The sequence below is a fragment of the Amblyomma americanum genome, chromosome 7 (assembly GCF_052857255.1).
Source record: "Amblyomma americanum isolate KBUSLIRL-KWMA chromosome 7, ASM5285725v1, whole genome shotgun sequence".
In the NCBI taxonomy this organism is placed as follows: domain Eukaryota; kingdom Metazoa; phylum Arthropoda; class Arachnida; order Ixodida; family Ixodidae; genus Amblyomma; species Amblyomma americanum.
This window is the reverse complement of record NC_135503.1, coordinates 94,401,929-94,420,178: the sequence shown is the minus strand read 5'-3', so window position 1 is coordinate 94,420,178 and position 18,250 is coordinate 94,401,929. Positions and strand designations below refer to the sequence as shown.

At 47.3% G+C, this 18,250-nt stretch overlaps 1 protein-coding gene across 3 annotated transcripts in view; it reads left to right on the top strand.

Moving 5' to 3' along the window:
* The window catches only part of LOC144099415 (uncharacterized), a 61,895-nt gene that overhangs the window by 30,799 nt on the left and 12,846 nt on the right, over window positions 1-18,250 (top strand). For all 3 annotated transcript variants that reach the window (XM_077632706.1, XM_077632705.1, XM_077632704.1), the window contains exon 7: window positions 6,781-7,056. In XM_077632706.1, the coding sequence (XP_077488832.1) occupies window positions 6,781-7,056 (276 nt within the window). The remainder of the gene's footprint in view (window positions 1-6,780; window positions 7,057-18,250) is intronic.

Genomic DNA, 18,250 nt, shown 5'->3' with positions numbered 1-18,250 from the left:
TATCATGCGGAACTTGATTTTTTATTTTTTTTTCGTCAAGTGCACTGATGTTACACTGGTGCGTTACTCTAGAATAGTAGCTTATTAGTGCTTCAATATTTGGCATGTATTCAGTTTGCTTTCCTGTGTTCTCTTTTGCCTCAAACTTTGCATTTCAGCTTATATGTCACTTTAATTTTGTAAGACAATCGTCAACTGTAAGGTTAAACAACCGGAAGCGACCCATCGGTTATGAGAAAGACCGTAGCTGAGAGGTCCGGATTAATTTAGACCACCTCAGCTTCCTTAACATACGCTGTCATCGCACAGCAAATTACCATTTTGTGTATTTCGCCTCCATCAAATTAACGCTTCCGTGAGTTGGATCGAATCTCCTAATTGATGATGAGTAGCCCATTGCCGATCCCACTGAGCCATCGCGGTTGGTCGGTTCCATTTTTTTATTTTCAGCAGTCAATGCTGCAACCTGACTACACGCCACTATATCAAATGAAACTTCACAATATCAGAGATAAAGTCAGCAATAAATTGCAATAAGGAAAGCCGTCAGACAGGGAGACGCCATCTCAGCAATGCTATATACCGCCTGTTTAGAGGAGGCAATTGCAGGCCTGGGTTGGGAACTGTTAGGGACAAGATTTAATGCAGAATACATTAGAAATCTGCAATTCCTGATGACATTGCATTGCTATGTCAATCACGAGATGAACTACAAAGCATGATCAATGCCTTAGACAGGCATATTAAATATTAATAAACAGAAAACCAAACTAATGCTCAAAAGTTTGGGAAGGAAGCAGCAGTTTACAATTAGCGGCGAGTTGTTGGAAGTGGTAAATGAATACGCGTACTTAAGCCAGGTAATGACCGCTGATCCGGATTACGAGAGCGAAATAACCAGAAGAATAAGGGGTGGACCACATTTGGCAGTTTTTCCAAGATAAAGAATGGAAATTTGCCAATATCCGTCAAGGTGAAAGTGAGCAATAGCTCTATCTTATCGGTACTGATCTATGGGGCAGATATGTGCAGGCTAAGGAAAAGGGTTCAGCTTAAGTAAAGGACAACGCAGTGAGTTACAGAAAGAAAAAAGGACTGTGGTTTAGCTCTGGTTAAACCTGGAGTGACGCAAGAGCTACATCTGCCTGGCTACGCTCAGGTTCGGCTTGAAAGTGAAGACACAGTGGTTCTGCACAAATAGTAGTCACGTTACGGCTTGAACCACGTCACCAGCCACGGCGCCGCCTTGGAGCATAAGGGGTGCCACAGAGCTCAAGGGGTACGGTGGCCACGCTGAAGGCTCGAAGAGGTGGCGTAGTGTAGCCATCACTACAAATACAATAAATGTAATGTGGACAGACAGGAATAGGGCAGACTGGGTCAGGGAACAAATGTGGGTTCATGCCATTGTAGTCAAAATCAAGAGCAAGAAATGGGCTTGGGCAGGTAATGTGTGGCGAAGGCAAGGTAACGGACTTGGTTCCAAGAGAAGGCAAGCGTAGTAGGAAGCCACAGAAAGTTAGGTGGGCGTATGAGATTAAGTAGTCTGCGGGGATAGGTTGGTCGCGGCTGGTGCAGGACCAGGTAAATTGGAGAAATAGGGGCTAGACCTTTGCCCTGCAAGAGGCGTAGTCAGGCTCACGATGATGACAATGAATTAAATGCAAGGATAATCTTTTCATCAATGCCCCTATAATTATCCTAATTGAAAGCATAGAAAACAAATGACTTTTTATTTTTGGTATTATGCATTAATTACATATCGGTATGATCAAAGACCTCAATTGTTATGCTTCCTTGATGAAGATGGGGAGTGTTCGGCAGCAGGAAATCGGTCTGAGTGGCCCATCTGTAGTGAACAGCGTTGGCGCGTCGGAGCGCTTGGGGCTTGAGATTATTACCTGCGAGCAAAAATACCTCGGCTATGCAAAGTGTTATGCAGTGAGAAGGCAGGCTGCCTTCTTGGGGGGGTAGGAAAGCGAGAGGCTGTGGCAATTCGTAATTTTCTCCGCAATCAATGCCAAAACTTACGAAAGGGGCGCAGTCACCCTCCTGACATGCATCGATGCTTAATTCCTGCGCCATTTTTTTTACCTTTTAGCGCCAATGGACAATGTTTGCAGTGCAGCCGAATATAAATCGCTAAATAACAACTTCAGGGTCGCTTAAGCTCCACCTTAAAGGGGCTCTGAAACATCATCCGAGGAGAGCACATCAACTCGCTCAACCACTACACGGTGTTACCATGAAAACCTGAGCCAAATAAAGCACTTCTACTTGCAGCAGAGGACCCACAATAAAGCGCTAAAGTTGGCGAGCCCTCCCCGGCCACTTTTTCCTGCCCGCACCCTCCTCCGTCACTCGCATCTACGTATACATGTTGAGAGATGGCTATTCGTTAGATTTGTTCATACGTCGGGCAGCTACCGCGGCCGCGGCCAATAATGCGCGAAGCTCCGGCGGGTGAGGAAGCTCCGCTCCCAGAGGTGGGGCCGGCGGAGGACCGGTGACCTCCTAGCGTGCAAAAAGTGACGAGAGGAGAGAGAAAGCCGCGAAGCCGCTGAAATTCAAATTTTGACTACAGATAATTCAGCTTCCAGAGAGCGCATTAAACAAATTCTCGCTGGACATTATTCGTGAAGCGGCGCGCTTCAACATCCCCGGCATACCGCAACTTTATTAGTGCCCCTTTCAGAGATCATTTAAGGATAAAACGGGATAGCATATTGGCTCCCTAAAGACGCGTGCGGTTCTCTTTGTGCATCTATTTGCCTATACATTCTTCCTCTCTTTCTGTCTCTGTGTCTTCCTGCGTTCGTTTCCTTGCGCCATTCAACTTTACTGTGAGACCCAAGTTGCTCTCTCTGAGCAACCTCTCGCGACAAGTCAGTAATTCAACTGCCACCTGCCACGGTAGGCAGGTTGTGATGAAGTCTCAAGATCAAGTCACCTATGCGGTAAGAAAGCTATCAGTCAGATTTTCTGCGGAAAGAGAACCTTAAATCCAGCGCGTCAAAGTACGCTCCTCGGTTTGGGTCACAGAGCGGCTTGTTGCGTATTTATGCTGTGCGGACGCAATAACTGGGTCACGCGGTGGTACAGCTAAGGTCTCGATTTCTATCTGCTGACGGTTCAAAGATGCTGCCTTGGCTTGTGGCTCACTAGTGGGTCACGCCGCACCCAAGTCATTTTAAGGCTGGCCCATCGGTGGGCAGCAATGCACACCGATTATGGCTCCGTTAATCACTGCTGCCATGAGAGTTCTATGAATGTCGTTGTTCCAATAACAGTAATAACAATAATTTATGCCATTATTCTACACATCAGCAGGTAGAACTCTCTCCTGCCTGATACTGTACCAGCATTCTTTGTTAGGCTCCTAAATTAATTGTCATCTTTGTTATTAAAAATATGCATCTCTCCAACAAATTCGTGGCTAAGGCAAGATTTATTCTGATGTTGCGCACCTGGAAGAGAGTTGCCACAAGTATATAATAAATTTTTCGCACCGTTTAATTTGTCGATACTGCTGCTTTTGCTAACGCAAATGACAGTGTGGGATAAACTCAGTGAGATGCAACAAAATGGTAATGCAAAGCATTGTTCTAAATATTTTTTAGCACATTATTAAGGGACGATTTCAATAGAAAATGTTGCCATGAGCCAATTAAAAAGTATCATATATCAGCTTTGAATAACATTAAACATTCTTCATGCAACGTTTTCGAACAGATAAGGTAATTCATATTTTATGGTTTCAGAAGTATACCCACAGTTGAGCACATGAAATCTGCTTCATTACGTGCACAAAATTGCTGCGCATTTCCAGCGCATCTATGTTTTACAAAATACACTACCGCAAGGGCTAAGCGCCAATGGCGGCCGGGTGCAAAGGCTAATGTTATGCGTTTAGAATCCTGACTCCTGCGCTCCCATTTTGGTAGAGCAGAAATGCAGATACGAACACATTTATAATGTGGGTATTTAAAATGCAACAAAAGCTAAAAGACAGGTTATTTGAGATATCCTTAATATAGAAACAGAACAGCAAACACTACAAAAACACTGCTTCCAGGTGCGCTTTTGCATGCAGTGGAATCAACATTAATTTTTACAGATTTAATAAAATTAGTTGTTGCGTTAGATGCTGCGAGGTAGTACGTGAAATAATTCATGCACATAATTCAAGCGGCAATATTATTATTATTATTAAGGACTACCTAAAATGACATGATTACTGTCATTGTCAAGCAGCTAAATGATATCAACATATTAATGAACTTATTAGTCACTGCGGCAAGTCTGAATGCATATATTGGAAACTTCGATATGGTTCAATTTCTAGACTACTCCAGTTGGCAGAAACGTGGAGCACACGTATTTCGAGATAATCACCCCAAATGTTTCTAATGGTATCGGGTAATTACGCTTGATGGTAGCTGCAGTCGACGCGAAACTCCTCTCTAATGTGACGAAGCTGGCGCATCGGGCGGTTCTTTGATTATGGCAGCCGATACTGAAAAGGAAACAGCTTCGAGCTTTGCCGATCGCTCTACGCCGTCGGCAGACGATGCTCCACCCCACGCCGGGAGGAGTTCCGGGCTGATCGCTACCGCCTTGCATGTGCAATTACGCGGATAGAGCTGAAAGGTTGCAAGGGAATATCTCTGAACACAATAGTGCTAGGAGAATTTTATGAAATTGAATGGTAGAGCATTATAATCGTTTCGAATCTTCCATTGTGCACATACCACCCTATTGCACTAGATAAAACGTTCACAATCGATTTTATTTCGCTATGTGCCTGACGATACCAATTATTATTTCATTTATTGTCCGCCTGACCACTAAGGTATGCGCAGATATGAGATTCATTTACCTATCAGCGCCTAATGGTTATCAGTATGTGAAGCGCAATATTAGTCACCCTGTAATGATACTAGTAAACGTCTGGTTGACAGTCCATCCACACTTATAGCGGTTTGTGAGAAGAATTCGTAACAGGTCATAAACAACAGGTTTAAGGTTTAGAGAGAGAGCTTGAGTAGGAACCGCTTACGGGCATTTTTGTTGATACCTCTTCTAAGCCCAACAATATATAGTGTTCCTTCAGGTACGTTACTGCGAATCCTTGATCTGGCATATTTCCTAATGAGAACCAGTAAACCAGAAAATGATAATTTTTACGCATCGCCTAAAAACTGTGGGAAAAGCTTTTGTACTGCAATACCTTCTTGAAGCATAAGTAAATATATGACCCACATATTTACAAATAATGCCAGGTCTGGAAAGAGAGGTCCATTCTTTTATGAGAGTGAATGAACGTTTTGTGCAACGAAATTATTTTGTGGATTATAGTGTGCTTCCCTCAAAACCTGCTATTGAAAGTGATCGCTATCCTGCTAAATAGCGAAGGCTATCGATGAAATAATTTTAGATATTCCTATAAAGGCTTTGAATGTGATCTGTTGCTTTCATTATTTTCCTTGCTGCAGTATACGTACACAGTAACAGTTAAATTAAAATAGCAACCAAAAGAAAACAGCAAAAAATATTCCATAGACGGGCTTGTTTATGCTAGTAAGCTGATTTCACGGCATCTATTCGTACACACTTATAAAAAAAAACTGCCGTTTTGTTAATTTGCGGTCTCGCTTTGAGAAGCAGAGTTTTTATTCAGAAGCTGGGATAATAAGTATGCAATCCTTTATGCACGGTTCAAATTCACACAAATATACCGATATTGCGCGGCTAGAAAAGATATCCTTAATATCGCTAGAGATCGCGTTCGACCATACGTAATTAGATTAACACGAGAGGTGGAAACAGTGTAGCCGCCGTGGTTTCTGCGCGGTCATAATGCTTTGCTGCTGACCGGAAAAACGTTGTTTTGATCCTGAGTTCGGCGGTCGCATTTCTATGGAGGCGAAATCGTAGAGTCTCGAATACTGTGTAAAATCAGTGTACTTAAAGAACTTCATGTGGTCGAAATAATCTCGAGCCCTCCACTACGGCGTGCCTCAGCTTGAAGGGCTTCGGGACGTGAAACCCTGTAAAAGCAAAACAAAGCAACAAGTGGCGTTGACAAACGAAGTTTGTTGCAAAGGGCACCATAACCATCATGGTCTCTGCTGAAGGTTATAGCACTCCTGTCACGTCTTCGCACTGATGCGCACGGTCTGCTCGCGCACTCTACACATGAAAACACGTGTACTGTCTTATCAGGCAGATACAAAGCCTCTTCAGATTAAACGGGGAGACAAGATATCAAGTGCAGGTAGCGGAACGTTCACGGCTTCAGCACTTACAACTCCTCAAAGGAAGATACGAGTGAAAATGGTTGCTTCTTGAAGTGCTGAAGCGTCTCGAATTACGCTTGTGTTTCCCGAGACGATAAAAGTATCACCCCCACGCTCCAACCAAAACTTAGTTTAGTCACTATTTTATCTAGTCACCAAATGCTACCTTCTACTTTTGGTCTAATCTAACGCAAAACAATAATAAAAACAATTACGGCCAATCAAAATATAGTTTTGTTTATTCAGCAGTCTTTATAGACAATCTTCACGGTTCCAACACTAAATTTATCAATTTTCTGTTTTCAGGCAAGCGGCGCGCTCTATATATATCAAAGGAGATGTAGAAAATGCTTAAAAACAACAATAACATTAATAACTTTCTTTTCCAACAACCGAGCATGTATTGTTTAACATGCAATTCATATACCACTTTGTTGCAAACTATGTTTTATTTCAGCTTACACTGCTCCTTCAACTGCAGGTGACAGCCCTGGCGTTTCTGCCCTTTCACTTGAGATCGCTTGCGGCCGAAATGCAGAAGAATGGCAACCGACTCGCAGGCATCCGTCGCATCTGTGTCGGAGGCGGAGAGTTCACGGAGGCTGACCGAAAGGCAGTGCAGGCAGCTTTTGGTGACGTCGAGAGCGTAGCGAATCTGTACGCTATGACCGAGTCCATGGGCATCCTTTGCTCGCCCTCCAACTACGTAGCTTCAGGCAGCGACGTCGGCTTTCCAGCACCTCGTTCCCAAATCAAGGTACAGGAACGAGACAAATGCAAAAGTTTGCGGTCTCTTCTGAATGCGTTTTTGATTTGCCTCTCTTCTCTGCTGAAGGTGAGTGGACGAAGCAACAATATTTTATCGGTATAACTTCTCCCCAAATACATACGCTTTCCTCCGCTCACAATCCCTTGTTAGTGGACGAAAGAATACTTGCGGCTGGAGGTCACAAGTATTCTCTAATCCCGATAATGTATAAAACTATTTGTAAAATATAAAAAACACTCATGGCCTGCAAAAATGACTGTTACTGAGAGTGCCATTGGGGTCATTGCGGGACGCCGAGGTAGGGGTGCGTATTACGACCAGTGCGGAGACCGTCGATGGCGTGGAGTACCGGCGAAGAAGGCCCGGGTCATCTCATCCTCAGCCAGGTTCTTGGCTTGTGGCCCGGTCAGCCCGGCCCTGAACACTCCCTCCTCAGTAGGTGTGGAGCAAGCTAGGGGAGAAAATAAGTGCGCGGTTGATTGGTTGGAAGCACAGGTGGGTCCCCCGGAGGTGTTAGGTCATGGTGCCGACGGCCGGAGGGCCGATAGGCTGACGACCTAAGTCTTTACTGGCCGGATCACACCCCACATACTTCCAATGTCAAAAACCGCGAAAAGCACTCGACGGCAAGTAGCTGGCAGGTCTGAAACCAACCCTCAAAGTCGTGGAGAAGCCCGAGGTAGCTGACCCCGGATTAGGTTTTCCTCTATCCGGCGGTCGGAGTCCGTTGCATTTGTGGGTGGTTGGGCATCCCATTAGCGGGGCAGCACCATTGGGCACTCTTGACGCTCTCCCTGTCCGGGCCAGGCAGGCCAGTAATAGAGTCGAGACAAGTGAAGGATCAGAGCAAAAACTCGCTGTCCCACCCCAATTCCCAAAACCCATTCATCCAACCCCTTCCGCTACGTTCCAGGGGATATCAGAGGAGTCTCCCCGGGCCCACTCCCCCGGCTGTGGTTCGCTGCGTAGCTTTATACCCCCTCCCTCATTTTTTTCTTTTTCCCCATCTATGGGTCGCAAAAGTATACGATTGCCTTCGGGCCTTTTCATTTATTTCAATATTGGATTAAGCCTTTTGTACGTCAGTGATGCAGGCAAGGGCTTATTATTTTTCATTCTTTTTAGGTTGCCCCAACCTAACAAATGTTACTGTGAGTGTCGTTTTGATGCTTTGAATATTCTTAGCAGAGGAAAAGATTACAACTCTTCAAGACAGGCAACTGATACCTTAATTTTCAGGAATATGCCGAGTAACTTATACTGAGAGCCGGTTTTGGCGACTGCAAAACTTACGAAGTTATGCGCGAAGTAATCCAAAGTAATCCACAATGCGGTGACACCGCTGTTATGTAAAAAATAAATTTTTTTTCAATAGAACCACCAGCCTCTAAGGCCATCTGTGAGGCCTGAATTTTTATTTAAACCTTGCAGTTTTTTTTTCGAGATATACTTCAGTTCGACGCGGCGCGCTTCTGTTCCCAGCATTCAGCGCGCAGCTGAGGGAATGGGGAACGAGCCGATCTGTCAGTAGCCGGCTTCCGCTATTTTTGAAATTTTGTGTCTGCCTTGGCCAGTGCTCCTAAAGTAAGGATTCGTTGCTCTGGCATCGCAGCATATCCCGTGCTCCATGTCTTTGCTACCCCCTTGACTCTACTGTGCGCGGCAGGGTGCGTCAAAGGTACAAACGCCACAAGGTCCGCTTTTCAGCAATATATTCTGACACTTACAAAACCTACGAAACTACCAGCGTCATCTGAAGGGAGAATAATACTTCTCGTACACTCTTCTGAGATATTTAAGTTGGCGGTGCCCTTTCCCTCTACACGGCTCAAAAGTAGACCGTGTGACCCGGTAACTTCTCACGTACCACGTACACATATCTTCACGGCTATGATTTAGAAATGTATGATTCGTGTTAATTTTAAGTGTCCATTCTGATCCCAAAGGACTCACGTGAAGGATATACTCGGTCTGCGCTGTCTGCTCAACCTCTGTTGCATGGCAAATATTTTTTACACATTTCGAAGTCAGGCCTGAAGTTTTTCCGTTTTCTAGAAATGGCGTTGCTAACCACACATTCTTTTTGTTTCGGTAATGTCGCCGTTCATGAGTGCTAATTATTGGAGACATTTCCCAAGTGCGCTCGTAAAAGTATTAAATTCCTCCGCTTGTATGATCTCAGAAAAAACCCGTCATCTATCACGGTCTGTTGCCCCTTTTCTTGATGCTAATTTGTTTGCCATCGCAAATTAACTTGCGGAGTTTTTAAGCATGCAAGATGTTACGAAATAAGGATGCGGCTACGTTTCTTTACTGATTTTCTTGTTTTCCCCAAGTCGACCATTCCGACTAGCAAGTGCGCGTGCCTGCCGAGTGCGAAGCGTAAAAGGATTATTATTTCCCGTGTGTAACTAACGTATTTAGTTCGCTGCAAGTAAACCTTAATGTTTTAATTTGATATAACCCATCATCTTCTGTGTATATTGTTAATTTGGCAGCAATCGTCAGTGAAAGCTACGCTTATTTTTAGGAAGTCTTACGTATGCACGGTTGCTTTTGTGTACACATTTTAACAGTGGCTACATCAACTTTTGTTTGTTTGAGATTATTTTTTTTTTCAAAATTTTCGCTTACATATGTAGCCGGAGGCTGATAATTAGGTGCCTCACCCGCACAATTAGTGTATATGAAGTGGAGGCAAAGTAAAACCAACCGGCGGTAAAGTAAATCGGTCCTGTGCCGAAAAGAAAAAATCCAAAATATTAGGTACGAACTTGGTTGGCGTGTAATTGGTTAAAATAGAAAATAAAGACGGCAAAAAAAATAGTTAGTCTCCAGCCCAGAAAGCAGGCTTAACTTCTCATGTGGTTGTATAACACAAATTCGTCTTTTCATGTCCTCTCTGCTACTTTTTAATTGAGGGCTGAAGAGTAGTTTCTGGCGAAGGGAGCATAGAAAATACTCTTCCTGATAGCCAGATCTCCCTGGTATCCGAGTGAATGGTGATATGATACTTATTAGATGAGCCGTTCTTTTCAAGGAAAAATATAGCAGTTGTGTGTAGTATATATGGCCTGTAGGCTTAACGCCTCTGGAGCGTAGGAAACGAGACCACTGCTACGAGCCGACACCAGAACAGAACTGCCAGCCGTGGCTGCACGAGCCACGACCAGGTGCCGTCTTTATTCTCTTCGCAGGGTGGCGCGCGCTAGGCGGGTTGTCGGCGCCGCCCAAGAGAGGGTGCTACAGGGCCCCCTGCCTAGACTGGAAGTCTAAACAGACGGAGGGCCGGCGATGGCACTCGAGCACTAGGTCAGGCGGCGCTGGGAGTCGTTCCAGGGTGGTCTCCATGTAAGCCGGTTTAAGGCGGTCTAGACTGACGGTCTCTTCGCGGCCGTTTTGGAGGATGGTGGCGGTTTTCGGGGTGCGGCGGAGAACGCGGAAAGGTCCGTCGTAAGCCGGTGTGAGTGGAGCTCGGACGTCGTCGCGGCGCACAAAAACGTGGGTCGAAGTGGCCAGGTCGGGGTGTACGAAAATGGTATGGTGGCGGGACGGACGTGGGGGAGTAGGTCGGAGGTCTTTAACGCAGTCCAGCGGGCGTTGGAGGAATTCTTGGGGCTGGGCTGGAAGCTGCTGGGATGTAAGTCGCCTGGAAGACGCAAAGCACTACCATACACGAGTTCTGCAGCTGAGCACTGTAAGTCTTCTCGGATGACGGCCCTTAGACCAAGCATCGCAAGGGGCAAGGAGTCGACCCAGGAGGGGCAATTGAGGCGGGCAGCGAGGGCGGCCTGCAATTGGCGGTGAAGGCGTTCCACCATGCCGTTAGCACACGGGTGATATGCAGTGGTACGGCAATGCCTGGCGCCGAGAATATTATTAAGGGAAGCAAACAGGGAGGACTCAAACAGGCGTCCACGGTCGGTTGTCACAGTGCCAGGACAACAAAATCGAGATACCCACGCAGAAATGAAGGCGCGCGAAACAGTCTCTGCGGTGATGTCAGGAATAGGGACTGCCTCCGGCCAGCGAGTGAAGCGGTCGACTATGGTCAAGATATAGCGGTAGCCTCGAGAGATGGGTAGAGGGCCCACGATGTCGCGATGAACATGGTCGAAACGACGGCCAGGGGGCAGAAAGGCTTGGGAAGGTGTCTTGGTATGTCGACAGATCATGGTCGACTGACAGAGTAGGCACCGGCGCGTCCAAGCACGCACATAGCGTTGATTCCGGGCCAAACATAGCGCTGGGTGAGAAGGCGCTGAGTAGCCCGAATGCCTGGATGGCATATGTCATGGAGAGAATGGAAGATAGGGTGACGTAGTGCAGCCGGAACAAAAGGGCGAGGAAAGTCCGTTGAAACATCGCACCACAAGGGCTCAGGCGAGCAAGGATGGGGCACAAGCCGTAATCGGAGAGAACAAGGCGAGGCGAGAAAAGCGGCGAGCTCATCGTCATTCTGCGGGGCAGAAGAAAATGTGGTCCAGTCGACGGTGGAAGATGGAGCGTCTACCGCGACTATACGAGAGAGGGCGTCAGCGGCGGTGTTGGCGGCACCTTTCACATGTCGGATGTCGGTAGTAAACTCCGAGATATAAGCGAGCTGACGGAGTTCACGTGACACCAGCTTCGATGAGTAGGTCCGGAACACACATGCCAGCGGTTTATGATCGGTTAGCACGTGAAACTTGCATCCTTCTACAAAATGCCGAAAGTGCTGGATAGCGGAGTAGATGGCTAGGAGCTCTCGACCGAAGACGCTGCAGCGGGTCTCAGCAGGAAGTAGCTTCCGAGAGTAAAAAGACAATGGTCTCCACTCGGAGTTAATGTACTGCTGTAAGACGGCTCCGATGGCCACGCTGGAGGCATCCACCATCAATCTCGTAGAGGCGTCGTTGCGCGGATGGACTAGAAGCACGGCGTTAGCGACTGCTTGCTTCGCGGCAGTTAAGGGAGCCTAGGCTTCCGATGACCAAGAGATTGCGGAGAAAGGGCCAGCGGTTGACCGGAGGAGGTCGGTGAGCGGGCGAAGTAGCTCTGCACTGTGCGGGATAAAGCGGCGGGAGAAATTCATCAGCCCCAGGAATTGTCACAGGAGGCGCAGGGTTGTGGGCAGGGGAAAATTCTCGATGGTCTGGACGTGGGACGCGAGAGGGCGGATACCCTCTGAGGATATGTGATGACAAAAAACTCGAGCTCAGAAGCACCGAAAACACACTTGGAGGCATTCACAAACAGGCCGTAGTGCTGTAGACGCTTGAACAAAGCACGTAGGTCTTGCTCATGATCATGAGGTGTAGGGCTGGCGATGAGGACATCGTCAAGGTACGCGAATACACTCGGTAGGCCCCGCGTGACCTCAGCCATGAACCGCTGGAAGGTTTGAGTCGAATTGCGTAGTCCAAAAGGCATCCGGACGTACTCAAACAAACCAAAGGGCGTCGTGATGGCGGTCTTAGGTATGTCGGTGGGTTCAATGGGAATTTGGTGATGCGCCTTAACCAGGTCAACTTTGCTAAAAATGGCGCAGCCGGCGAGGCGCGATGTAAAGTCCTGGATGTGGGGCAGCGGATAGCTGTCGTGGACAGTGTTGGCATTCAACGCCCGTTAGTCGCCGCAGGGACGCCAGTCACCGGGATCACGCTTGGGCACTAGATGCAGCGGAGGCGCCCACGCGCTGGACGACGGGCGTATAATGCCGAGCTCCAGCATGTGGTCAAACTCACGTTTGGCGATAGCTAGACGGTCTCCAAAGAAGCGGCGCGGTCGAGCATCTGCGGGTGGACCACGGGTGACGATGTGGTGTCTCACAGTATGTTTAGGCACCTGAGTGAGGTTGCATGGCTTAGTGAGCTCCGGAAAATCCACCAACACTTTTTCGAACTGAGAGGAAGGTATCAGCGTGCGAATGCCCATGGGAGCAAGGTCGGACGAAACTCCCGAGATGAAGAGATGAGTCAGACCGTCGGGAAGGCGACGATGCCGCACGCTGACGTCTAAGTCGAAGCAGGAGAGGAAGTCTGAGCCGATGATCGGGTGAACCACGTCTGCGATGACGAAGACCCATCGAAAAGTGCGGCGTTGGCTGAAGTCGAGGGTGATAGATCGTAGCCCATACGTGGGTATAGACGAGGCGTTGGCAGCACGGAGCGACAATACTGATGGCTTGGAACGATCTGCCTTAGTCGGTGGAACCACTCTGATTTCCGCGCCCGTGTCGATAAGAAACCGGGTGCGGGAGAACTTGTCAGTGACCATGAACAGGCGGCTCGAATGACTGGGGGAACCACACGCTGCCGTAAATGATCCCGGCGGGCGTTTCCCGGCCACGAACAGGGCGGTGTACACTTTGTGGCCCGGTGGCGAAAACGCCTGTGGTACCAGCAGAGAGATGTAGGGCTGGGACTCTGAGCTTGACGTGAGCGCGAAAGAGGGCGATGATCAAGACGAGATGGACGGGTCTCCAGAGGTCGGCTCCGGAGTGCGGCGACTGAGGCGGCAAGCTCCTCGAGACGGGCCTCACGGCGCGAAATCGCTGGGTCTCTTGGCGGCAAAACAGCAGTGACGGACGGGGAGGTGGCCTTATGAACGTTATCTGCGAGCTCAGCCAGTCGGTCGAGGGTGACGTCACCGGCCGCCGCAAGGATGAGGCGGAGGGGTTGGGGAAGGCGTTGGAGAAAAAGCTCTCGAAGCAACGCTGAGTGGTTGGGGATGTCGCGCTCCCCGAGAAGCTGTTGCATGCGGCGCAGAAGCTGGGAGGGGCGCCGGTCGCCAAGGTCTTCCCCGGTAAGGAGCTGCTGGAGGCGGGTGCGGTCCGACGGCATAAATCTCTCCAGCACCTTGGGTTTCAGGTGCTGATATGGTGTAGCACCCATGGGGGCGGAGAGAACGTCGGAGAGCTCACCGGCAACGTCAGGAGGCAGGCTTGAGGCAACATGGTAGTAGCGCGTCGTCTCCGACGTGATGAGGGCTAGGCAAAATTGCGCCTCAACCTGGTGGAACCAAACTTGCGGGTTCTGGGGCCAGAAAGGTGGAAGGCGAACCTGCAGCGACGAGACGTCCTGCGGACGCGAATCCTGCTGCGTGGATGTTGTGGGATCGGTCATTGCTCGTCCTTGGTCACCAATGTAGGCTTAACACCTCAGGAGCGAAGGAAACGAGACCATTGCTACGAGCCGACACCAGAACAGAACTGCCAGCCGTGGCTGCACGAGCCACGACCAGGTGCCGTCTTTATTCTTTTCGCAGGGTGGCGCGCGCTAGCCGGGCTGTCGGCGCCGCCCAAGAGAGGGTGCTACAGGCCCAAGGGTGTTGGTTGCAAATAGAATTCGGGGCAGATTAATATAGTTGCTCCAGCCCTCTGAGATTCTTGGATTGTTGGTAGTTTGGTCACTTAGTATGCCGCATAAAGAATTTTCGAATTGCCAATATTCTCAGTTATCCTGGCGCGTCGAAGAACAGGTTTGTAGGGAACATATTATTTGTAACAGAACTGGAAGAACCGGCAGTCGAAATGCGAAGAAATGCACGCTTGCATGCAATAACTACATGCTAAACGCCTGTAATGTCCAAATGCGTCTTCCGAAATGCTCACTCGATCATTTATTTCTAAGGCACGGCTGCTTGCTTATGCTAGCAATCAAACCTGTGCTCAAATGACTTCCCGGAACTGAAGAAGCAGTTTTTTCAAAAAGACAAAAGATGTTTGCGGCCACTGAACAAGCCAGCAAAGAGGTCGGTTTTATTCACAGATTTAACAGTATTCTTTTGTTCGTACTGCCAGTCCTGAAGTGTTAATTATTGGTGTCTTTCCTTTTTGTTACTTATATGTATTGGGTTGTGCTGCGCTACCAGCGCGCATTTCTCACATTCATAGTACCGATTTGAGGAGATGAGCTTACGATTTTCTTAATTCTTACCCAAAATATGTGTTGCTTTATTACTGACCTTAACGCTGTAATATTGAAGCAGCAATCCTGAGCGCTGTATAAGTTAGAACCTATTTCAGGGTGCATTTGAAATTAGAGAGATATTGTAGACTTAATTACCCTCTAAAATCGCAAATGTCTAATGAATGTCAAGACGTGACGGAAAGCAATAAAAAATTCGCACAATTCGCCAAAATCAGCCACCAAGCCGTGAGCACTATCTTCTTAAAATGTACCCATTGACCCCTACGTACCCTGCCGTGCCAGTAGAAACTGCGCATCCAAATCAACGAATGTTCCTTCTGTTAACCTCCAGTTGACCCAAGAAGTTTCGCAGCCAAAACAACGTGGCTCGTCTCTGCGGGGAGAGGGAGAGGTTTCAACAGAAGCGCTAGATCAGAACTGCATTAGAAAACACATGACCGTTGGTGGCAACGCATTTGGGCGTTCCAGATATTTGGCTTCATTTTTATAACAGGCCAGATTGCATGTGTGTCTTCATATGGTCCTTGTCTAGTCTTTGTGCCGAATTCGTCCAATTATCCACCATAAACTAGCCCGGTAACATGCTCACTTGAAGAGCTTGGTTTCGCGTCACCTTTGGCCTTATGGTCTTGTGGTTCTCTAACGTAGCCAAACTGGCCTTTCCGCTTAAATTGTGCAGATAAACTCTACCAGAAACGAGCAAAAGTCAATATAATCAGTAAAAATCAATACGCACATTAGAAACAATGATTGCGCAATATTTTTGAAATAAACATCACTTTAATGACGATTCCTATTGAAGAAGCAATAAGCAAAGATGTCGAGCTATTACGACGCTACCGCTGGAAACTGTGCCGCGCAGAGAACTGGAAGCACCTTTTACATACAAGTTGCAATCGGTTGACGCATCCCATGAACCACACACACGCAGATACTGATAACTCGGATCGATGGAATTACTCAAACCAAGAAAGAGCGAAGCCACTTGTGTACGCGTTAATACTGTGCACGCCGCACAAGAGCTCAAGTTAACTCTACAAGCCCGGAAATAAGCCTCATCAGAGGCGGCAGTACGCGATGGCTGTGGGTTTCTCCTGAGACCATATCAGCGTACGGGATGAAAATAAAATTGAGAGGACAATCACGATTTCTGATGCTAGACAGCTGCTCTTGCAGTTGTATTTTTGAAGGCAAAAGCATTTCTTGGCTCATGAGTGGCGTGGACGGGAGTTATAGACAGAGGCTGTCCGCAAAAGTTTCCGCACAAACTCTCAATCATAAATCGCATGGTACTTAAATAAATTGTAACATTTGATCAAGCAACAGTTGATAAGCAACATATATGTAATGATAGTAGTGGTAGTCAGTAAATAGTAAAAATAGTGAAAGATAGTGATAATGATACTGCTGATAGTGATAGTGCTATAGATAGAGAGTGATGGTAGTGATACAGAAGGAAGGAAAAGAACTTTAATGGAATAGGAGATGTGTAGTGATAGGAATAACGATAGCTACTGATAGTGATAGTACAGAGTTAGTGATAGTGATGATGACAGCGATAGCTATAGTTGGTATAGTGATGAAGATGATAGTGGCGACGACAGTTTGCGAAAGTGACAGTTGGTGATATCGATGATCATGATAGCGATGATGATAGCGATAGTTATAGTCAGTCATAGCTATGATGATGACAGTGGTGATGTTAGTGTCGATCATAGTAATGATGTTGGTAGCGAAAGCAAAGAACGTGGTTGGTCATGATAACAATGATGATAGCGACAGCAAATACCACACGTGTGTTAGAAGTTACTTGCTCAATTGAGAGCCTTAGCAGCAAAAAAAATGCGGTTCGAGTTCCATGAACGTCGTGGTTTCGACTCCCACGAAGGTCTGGAATGCGAGCCCGCGAAGGTCGTTTGGACGATGCGATAGCCATGAACGTCGACATAGTTTGCTCGTCTCGGACAAGGACGTGACAATTGCCACGGACGTCGACGTCGACGCCAGAGCAGAGCATCCTTACGCTCCGGGTGCTGCAAAAGTAGACAGAAAAATGTCAAACACGGCGGCAGTCGGCGAGTACCAGACTGGGGCATTCACTGTCTTCTCAGCTGCGTGCTTCGCACTGGAAGCAGACGGTCATTGCCTCTAACGGAGGGGGCCTGCGAGAAAAAATAAAACTTGTCTGTTGTTGGCAATCAGATCGCCGAACCGTGGGTAGTGTCTCGCGTTTTAGGGGTATGGAGTAGGGAATATTGGTTTCCTGTTTAGATAACATAGCAGGTTTTTCTGAATTAACATATAAATCGCCCGTCCTTAAGCATCGTAACGTTTCATACCGGTGAAGAATTAAATAAGATTATAACGGCTGTGGCTGAAATCTTCATTTTAGAGGTAATTACAGCGAAGATTATACAGAAGTTTTTTTACGTGACGCGGATTACAGACCAGTGCGTATCTAAGCTTCCAAATTACGCGTTATAACCAGTCGTCCGTTTTTACAGCTCTTATTCCTCGTGCGCACGAAATGATATTATTAAGTTGCCATATAGCACCCCCCCCCCCCCCGAGGTAGTATAAAATATATAAGAGCTGGGTGATTCCCTTACGCTTACTGTTCCTGCGGTGTTGCTTGCGAAAGCAGGTTTACCATCAGTAACGGTGACGGACGCGGCCTCGTAGACGGGGCGTCGGTCCCGGACACGCATGTATTCGCGAACTGGATTAGTGTTCCGGTTTCATGAGACTGACTGAAATTCCGGATGCAAATTGGGAACTTAGAATCAGAAAGGAAAAATTCAAACTTGAAGGTGGAAATTATTTCTCCTCAGTTTTCTCTGTGTTGATACTTTCAAGAGTGCACAATGACGATTGTCTTGAAATGCCTAAGAGGTTCGGTAGTGTTCGTGGTCGCGTAAAAGCTATGTCAAGGTTTCTTCAAGTGATTTAAAAGAGCCAGCCTTTAAGACACTTTGATATTAGACGTGTGCCACTGCCATCGTGTCTGCTCTCTCTTTGTCCTCGATCTGCTGTCTCCGTGACGCCTTGTTTCTGAGCCGCTCTCTTCAAATACTTTGTGCGCGATGACTTGTGCTATACACCACGAAATGCGTGAACCAATCGAACTCTGAGCTTCCCTGTGCCCATTTTACAGAAGCATGTAGAATATGCGCGCCTATTTCTGTAGGCTCAAATAAAATAGTGCACCCATCTGTCTTCTTGCTCACATGCTGGGTGTTCGTCCCATTCCTTTCTATTTCTCAGTAATG